This window comes from Spinacia oleracea, chromosome 6 (genome assembly GCF_020520425.1).
Source record: "Spinacia oleracea cultivar Varoflay chromosome 6, BTI_SOV_V1, whole genome shotgun sequence".
NCBI classification, from domain to species: Eukaryota; Viridiplantae; Streptophyta; class Magnoliopsida; order Caryophyllales; family Amaranthaceae; genus Spinacia; species Spinacia oleracea.
The window spans coordinates 143,832,059-143,840,111 of record NC_079492.1 but is presented as its reverse complement, the minus strand read 5'-3'; the positions used below and the strand labels follow the sequence as shown (position 1 = coordinate 143,840,111).

General features: G+C 39.4%; 1 protein-coding gene across 3 annotated transcripts; it reads left to right on the top strand.

The window, feature by feature from the left end:
• The first annotated feature begins 808 nt into the window (after nucleotides 1-808).
• Nucleotides 809-6,987, top strand: LOC110777729 (uncharacterized). 3 transcript variants are annotated; one of them, XM_056831121.1, is made up of 14 exons: nucleotides 811-1,279; nucleotides 1,909-1,951; nucleotides 2,060-2,683; nucleotides 2,782-2,874; nucleotides 2,947-3,630; nucleotides 3,757-3,894; nucleotides 3,988-4,131; nucleotides 4,410-5,266; nucleotides 5,382-5,565; nucleotides 5,668-5,760; nucleotides 6,054-6,185; nucleotides 6,272-6,396; nucleotides 6,472-6,544; nucleotides 6,630-6,987. In XM_056831121.1, exons 2-14 carry the CDS (start codon nucleotides 1,910-1,912, stop codon nucleotides 6,741-6,743), a joined length of 3,303 nt encoding a protein of 1,100 aa, XP_056687099.1. In that variant the 5' UTR covers nucleotides 811-1,279; nucleotide 1,909; the 3' UTR covers nucleotides 6,744-6,987. The 3 variants fall into 3 exon arrangements, with proteins under 3 accessions (XP_056687101.1, XP_056687100.1, XP_056687099.1); XM_056831123.1 differs by lacking the exon at nucleotides 2,947-3,630 and having other exon boundaries at nucleotides 809-1,279; XM_056831122.1 differs by lacking the exon at nucleotides 6,054-6,185 and having other exon boundaries at nucleotides 810-1,279.
• Nucleotides 6,988-8,053: the final 1,066 nt, after the last annotated feature.

Genomic DNA, 8,053 nt, shown 5'->3' with positions numbered 1-8,053 from the left:
TTTCATTGCATAACTAATTTGTTGTATTGCTTAATTTGCAAATCCATTTTATTCGGGAGTGTGAAGAGGAGATGTAAGATGAGAAACTCCATCATAGTCTAAAATTTTTCTAGGGCTTCATATTCACCTCCATTGTCAAAGTATAAGACTTTTATCGATTTGCCAAAGAATTTTCCGACAAAGGCTTTAATATGAATAAATACGGCTTTAGTATCCGACTTGTTTTTGAGTGGCTAAAATCATATATATTTGGTGTAATGATCAATGAATATGACATAGTATTTGAAGCCATCTAAATGTATTTCCTTGTTATGTCCTCTCTGGACTTGGCAATGGAGAAGAGACTTGGCAGTTCTTGTTGTTGTGTCATAAAACTGGTTTCACTTTCAGAAGCTAGCTTGCTTTTTAAGGTGCATAAATGAAGGTAATTATTTTCGTCGTTCTCTACCGTTGTCATTTCTATATATATACTTGTATATTGCTTGAGAGTTGAGATGTGTAAAGTTAGTACAAGTAGAGAAGTGATTTAGGCACATCCATTGTGAGAGCACAAGAAACTGTACTCTACTCATATAGATGTGTGCTAAAATCAACAAAATGGTGTGCCAAATTTTATTCCGTATAAATGCAGTTTCATTCTATTTAGACAGAACATATATATTTTTTCTTTTTTAAAGAAAACACCATGTATTATAAGTTATAACTTCATTAGAAACTGAAATACATAGTCAAACAAAGTACAAGATAGCAAAGCACACATTGTATTGAATGGCCCGTAACGACTGAGGTTGTCTAAAACGATACTGGGTATACCATAACAATGGTATACTAGGGACAAGAAGGTAATTGTAAGTGGAGTAAAGGTGGGTGGCCCACCCTTAATCACCACTTCAGATATTTTGCAACTTCTCTCTCTAAAATTCTGTTCCAAAATTTGAAATTCAAAATTTTTTTTGACTTCTCAATTTATCTTTAATTTGTCTTTTATAATTTACTGATTATTAATTTAATGTTATGTAAAAAATCAGGTGGTGGTTTCATTATTACTGTTTCTTTCCAAAATACGGTTCTTTCTTCTTCTTCCTCCTTGCGTGCTCTCCCGCTCAATTGATCTCCCTCCAAATTCTCCGCCAAGAACTGGCCAAATTCTCAGTCTCTCGTTAGAAGGTTAGCCACTTCGTGACCGGTTTCCAATTCATACAGTCCAAAAAGGGTGTTTGCCAGGGCGATTATATTTGGTGAAATTTGTTAACTAAGGAAGTTCTGAATTACTTTCCAGGTGAAGTTAATTTATTTTTGTATCAATTGTTCTTTAGTTCTTGTTTTGGTAATATTTTTTGTTTTCACAGTTTTTAGGGGCTGATTTGATTTTTAGGGTTTCACCATTTTGTTTGACAATTGTGTTGCTGATGAATTGAAAGTGAATTTTTTTCACAATTATGTTCTAATTACTTGAAGTAGCTGTTGTTAATGGAAATTTAAGTGTATATTTAATTTAGTGATGAAGTAGCTACTTTTATGGAATTTTCATATTTGGGGTTAATTAGTGGTTACTTTGTGGTTATTATGCGAATTCTATACTTTGATGTTTGTTGTTGAATTACTTTCCAAGTCGAATTAAGTAATTTGATAAGCCTTCGTTTAGGTAAAGTTAAACTGATATGAAGGGGTGCCTGATCAATGTTTAATTCGTGTGATGGCATGCTTTTAAAACTACCTTTGTTTGTTTGATTGTTGTTTGGTACTTGATCTGGTACCAAATAGAAAATATTACATATGTTGATACATTTAGGTAAAGGATATGTGATTTGGTATTTTCTTTGGAACCAAACCTAAATTATCAATGTGTTTGGTACTGTTATATCGAAGGTATGCATGGTATAATGATTGGTAAAATTGTATTTGTAGGATGGTTATCAAGGGACAAAGTGGTAGCAGCAGCAAACCTAGGGTGAGTGTCACTGCTCTTTTTATGAGTGTATTGTATTTGGTGATAATTGATAGTATGTATATTGTTATACGTTTATTAACAAGATAGTATTTCAATATTGTTTTTAAGGAAAAACGCGTGGAAGTTGCTCGGAATAGTAAGCTAAAGGGCAAAGACCCTGTCGTCGATGAAGAAATGGAAGAAGATGAGGAAGGGCGATCGCTGTCTGGGGATGACAGTGAAGAATCTGTTTTTGACGGGGATGCATATGAAGATGTTGAAGATGATGAATATGAGGATGAGATATATGAGGACGAAGAATTCGAGGATGAATTATGCCAGAGAACAGTGAAACGTGCGCCAAAGAAAAGGCAATCTGCTAAAAGCAGGAGGGTTATTTCATACGATGAAGTAGAGGAGGAAGAAGATATAGAAGACGAAGACGGTGAATATATGGATGGTGGGTATGAAGATGAAGGAGAGGATGTTGTTGTTCGCGTTCAGAAAAGAGGGAAGAGTTGGAAGGAGGTCGGGCAGAATGCTTTGAAGAAGAAGGCACATCTGCAGATGATGCGGAAGAGGCGTAGAGAGGATTATGATGATGTTGACGAGGGAAGGAGACCTGTGAAGAAGACGATACTTCCTGCGATGAAGCAGATGGGTAGGAAGTTTGATGAAACAGGGGTAGCAAAAGGAAAGCCCCCTGCAAAACAGAAGGCAATCAGAGGGAATAACAGGAGGATGTTTGTGCGGGTATATAATTTTGAAATTTATTCATTGTTTTTAAGGATTTTTATGGTATAATAATGTTTTTTCTACGTAGTTGATGGTAATGTTTTTTTCATGTTTAGGTACCGATTCCCAAACATCCTATGTCTAGGGGTGAGTATGCGAAGTTTCACGGCGTGGTAGTTGCTACTCAGCGGGCTAATTGTGGCCGGAAGGTACTATTGATCCTTTATTTAAAGATGAATTGTGTATTTTGATTAGGTTTTTACTTAAACTATTATGTGTAGCAACCAAGCGTTATCTGTCGCACGGATGCATTTTCTAAGATTATTGCTGCTTTTGATGAGTCAAGGAGAAGTTGTGTTAGGAAAATGGGTTTCGGGGGAATGTTGGATTTGAAAATATCCAAGCTACCTAGGCAGCTGTGCTACTGGCTGATGTCCCGGTTGGATGGGGGTAACAGTTACCTTGTTGGAGGGGACGGCCATGTGTTGCCGATAACTGCTTCCCATTGGGAATATGTATTCGGATTCCAGAACAGCGGTCTTCCGGTGCCAGTGAAGGAGTCTGATCTTCCTCCAGGCACCCTTAAAGCGATGGCCCTCAAGTATGGTGAAAAGAATACATCAACCTCAAAGAGCACAATAATCATAGCGAAATCTGTAAAGGAATTGGCAGGGCCGGTAGACGGTGAAGGAAAAATAAAGCCCCTGGCTAATCAGCGTGATAGGGCCTCGTTCATGGAAAATTTCATGATTGTGTTGCTGGGGCAGATTTTATGTCCTTCTACCGATGGGGGTAACATGTCTTTAAAATTGCTAGGTGCAGTTTCCGTGGCAAAGAATGCATCACTGTACAATTGGTGTGAGTTTTGTCACACATGGCTTTTAGACTACGGAGACGCCTGTCAGCGGAAGATAGACCATCAGGGGTATGCCGCTGGGACTGGTGGTTGTGTGTTGTTTTTGCTGGTGCGTCTATCTTACTGAAATATTTAATGTATTAAATTATATAAAAGGTTAATACTGTTATTGTTGTGGTGTTAGTATCCTGTCTTCTATTACAGTGCCTTATGTGAAAGTGGATTTGTTTTACAGATTTTCTACCTAGACCATTTATGCAGGCATCCTGTGAGATGGGATGAGTTTCCCAGGATCAAAGTCTGGACACAGGAGGAAGTGGATGAGGCCAAGAATCGGGATAGGAAAGCGAGTGAAGATTATGGAAGGATTACGGTGGGTAACTGGTTGTTAGTTGGTCGTATTTGTCATATTAAATTTTGTATTATCTAATCTGACTGAAATCTATTCCTTTTATAATCTTTCCAGACTGTTGATGTTGTGTACGGGGATCCTCATCCCCTTTACGGCAGGGAGGGTAGACGGTCTCCCGCAGTAGAGGTTGCTGAGATGGTAGCACAGATGACTTCTTCAGAATGGAGACGCACCCTAGCTCAGGAGGTCACAGAGATGGTATGAGAAGTTAAACGATTTCCTCAATTTTATGTTGATGTTAGTGATTAATAGCCAAAAATGTTTTAGGGATTCAAATAGTACTCATAAATGTCTTTAGGTGTACCATATGAATGATATTGATGTTGTTTGGTACTCTTTGTAGTGGGATAATTTTCAAATACTGAGTGTTAGTGATAAACAGGCATATATGTTTAACTAGTAAAAAATAGTACTCACCAAGGTCTGGAGGAGTCATTTCTGTGTGCATGAATTACTGTACATATTTTTCTGTTTAGGTCATGGGGCAGCTTGCTCCATTATTGCAAGATCGCCGGGGCGTATCCCGTGAAAGAGGAATGAGGTCATATCATGCTACCGATCATTTGACGATAGATGTTGATGGTGTGGCTATGCCGTTGGACCAGTCTGTGAATAAGGTGCTTACAGAGTTGGATGCCGATGACGATTCCGATGTGGAGTTGCAACCGTCTGATGGGGGACGTGTATTTGTGGGCCCTCATGTGAGTGTGCCAGTTATGAATCCCCTAGACCCGGTCAGCCACGGTGATGTACCTTTGGTCCACACTGCTGATGATGTTGGTGTAGTAGCAACTGACCCAGAAACAAGCAAGCACCCGGTCGACCAGACACAACAGCACGTACAGGTTCAAGCTGGTGACGGGCCACCTCCAGATGGAATGTCATCGGAGAAGGTGGGACAGCTGGGTGTAGTTGAAGACAAAGAGGATGGTGAAGACAATGGTGAGGAGAATGTTGAGGAGCCGGAAGAGCAGGATGGTGGCGTCAAGGATGGGGGGCCGAATAATAGGGATGATGACGATGATGAGGGACCGGCTAATGGTCCTGTGCAAGGAACGGTTGCAGCATCGCCCTTGGAGAACATCGCTCAAGAGAACCCCCCTGAAGATAAGAACAGTGAAGAGAACACCAGTCAAGATAACCCCACTGAAGGGAACACCACTGATGAGAATCTCCAAACTGATGACCAAGAAGGACCACGGGAGAAATTGATCCTAAGGATTCCGAGAACAAACCCAAAAACACGCTATCGGCAGACGCGAGTACGAATGACAAAACTTGAGAGTGACGTAGTAGCTTATGTGGAGTCATACAATCCTAAAGGGAAAGAGCAGTACGTTCTACAACTTTTACTCATGTAACACTTAAGTACGTTGTATACACTAATGTACGTTGTACATTTATGTAATGATAATCACTTGTATCATATCTGTATTTTATGTTTGCAGGGGGGCCATGCTTATCGAGTGTGATGGTAATGATGCAAATCGGATGATGTGCTACTCGGTTGTGCGTCCTAGGGAGTACGTGCATTCCCAATACGTTCGGGCCGTTGCAAACATATACAACAGGGAATGGGCTCTGGAATACCCAACGAATTCTCGCAGAATCATGCTGGACTCCTCATTTGCGGTATGTTCTCCTAATATTATGTTCTCCTAATATTCACCATTAATGAAATCAATACAGTAAGCGTACGAGGTTGCTTAGTTATTTTGTTACTGTGCTTTACAGTATCAGAAATTAAAGACGAGGGAAACATATGCTGGTCTGCTGAAGAAGTGGTCCACCCCTCTCCAGAAGATTGTGTCAGCTGATATATCTGTGGTAAGTCTAATTAGTCTTTTCACTCCATGTTTAAATGTCTGATTATATGCCAACAACATGTGTCTGACTATTTTCGGACTAATAACTGAGTGATGAGGCCGTATTTTAAGGATTTGGAAATAAGTTCCTACATGCCTTTTACGTTGAATGTTTGCTCTCTAATTGGTCAGTTCGGGATCTGTCTTCTTTTTCAGGAACGTCCTTGTACAATTTGTTATTTTAGTTTTTGGTGTATTAATTGTCCGCGACACACAGGTATGCGATTTGTAAGAATTTGTAATTATCATGTCCAGGTCTATGTTCCAGTTGTGGACAACGGACATTGGTGGTGTGTTGCTTTTGCACTGAAAGACCAGAAGATATGGTTCATTGACAGCATGTATACTAATCCTGCTTCCGAGCATTCTGGGGATGTTAAAAAATTGGTATCTTAACCTGGTTTGGTGGGAGTTTAAGAACATTGACTTCACTCAGTTTATTGTACTAACATAATACGGTCTCCTCATTCCAGATAGCAGCTGTGGAGTACGTTCTACATTGGAGGGACACGCAGTATAATGCAGCTCTTGTTTGGAAGTTGAAGCAAATGCATACTTGGCCCTTGGATTCCATTAGCTTCCCTGACTACAACGACAAGTACTGTTTATGCTACCTTTTCATCGTCGAGTAACCACCTTAATTCTTACTGATATGTTTTGTTTGGATTTGTAGTCATGCGTGTGGAATAGTAATGCTTATGGCTATCCAGGAAAGTGCAAGGGCATTTACAAAGACGATGCATGTGGTAAGTCCTCTACTGTTGTAACTGTAAGTGCCATACCCCCACATTATAAACTTACAGTTGTCTTTTCAAACTTGTTTTGGGACAGGGGGACATCAATGTAGCTCGGAGGGCACTGTTTTTGTCTCACTTGAATTCAGATTTCAACTCCTGCCGCCCGCTTCTTCCCCAAATCGTTGCAACCCACTGCCCAGTTCGTTGATGTTTGGTCGTGCTTCTTCTGCTAACGTTTAGGGTTTTTAACAGAGAAAACAATTGCACACTTATCTAGTCAAATTTTGAAATGTGATTAACGCGTGAACTTAATCGTAGTCGTTGTCCTTTGATCCTCACATTTTTTCTAGGAGGTGGGATTCATTGCTTGCAGGTATGTTTTGCAAGTTTTGTGGTATGCTTTGTATCGTGCATTAAAGATTTACAATACGAGTTTGGTACGTGTTGTGATACCTAATAGGTTGTTTTGTACCGTTATTAGAAAAGTTTTGGTACAATCTACTAGTTTGGTACAGCCTGAGGTTTGTTCCGGCTTTGCATGGTACCAAGCATAAATTTAGTACAAGATCAGATATGTACCACACGAACATTAGTAATTGTTGCTACAAAAGTTGGATGCTTAAGAGTTAGACAAAACAGTACGCAAACACGGTGACCTCAGTAATCAAAATTTGCGGTGTTTATGAATTTAGTGAATAACTACTTTTCATTTCAGCAGTGTTTATTGTTATAAAGGATAAAAAGGTTTTATCAAGTCCTGAGTCAGGTCCGACCCGTTCGACAGGCTGGTTAATTCGGTTTCAAGTTCGGTAGTTGGTTTTTTATTGTGGTTAATTCTCGTTAATTTGAAATTGAAAGTTGAAAAATGTGATCTTGTGTATTGTTTGTAGAGTAATCTGGAATCAACACATAAACATATGTTTAAACAAACCAAATCACACTTTTACATTCACACTAACCAAATCAAAGGAAATATTATGCTGAAGGAGGATGTCAAACACACAGGATAATCAAAAAAATAACTAAAGCAATACATTTGTGAAATATGAAACAATCACACAGCTAACACTATGGCATTGAAATAATAGTATGCAAATGGCCAGACTTCCAGGACATTACATGCCACCACACTGAATCCTCCAACTGTAGTTTGCATTCCCCACACTTGTGTCGAAATTATTGAAATCAATGTCACTCGGTACATTAAGTAGTGGTTCCCTAGGGTTCAAGGTATTTGACCCTTCCCTCCACAGGTCACAGACGCACTTATATTTAAACCTTGTGTAAGTGCCATTTGTTTCTTTGTACTCTAGGGTTTCATAGTATCGAAAATTAAGGGTACGTACTCTTTTGGTGAATTTCCAATCAAAGTCGGGGCGGTAGTATTGATTGATCAATTCCATGGCCCACTTCTTGCATGCGAAGACATTGAAGTTTATGGAAATAACCCTCACACGAAGTGTTCTTTATAGAGCGCCTGTTTTAACCGTCACGTAACTGCCACCTTATCCATTTAAT

Bases quoted from the DNA above. Each gene is read 5' to 3' on its own strand.
- LOC110777729 (XM_056831121.1), top strand. From the start codon at position 1,910: ATGGTTATCAAGGGACAAAGTGGTAGCAGCAGCAAACCTAGG. The intron at 3,895-3,987 runs GTGGGTAACTGG...TAATCTTTCCAG, and splicing joins AAGATTATGGAAGGATTACG to ACTGTTGATGTTGTGTACGG. The intron at 5,566-5,667 runs GTATGTTCTCCT...TGTGCTTTACAG, and splicing joins TGCTGGACTCCTCATTTGCG to TATCAGAAATTAAAGACGAG.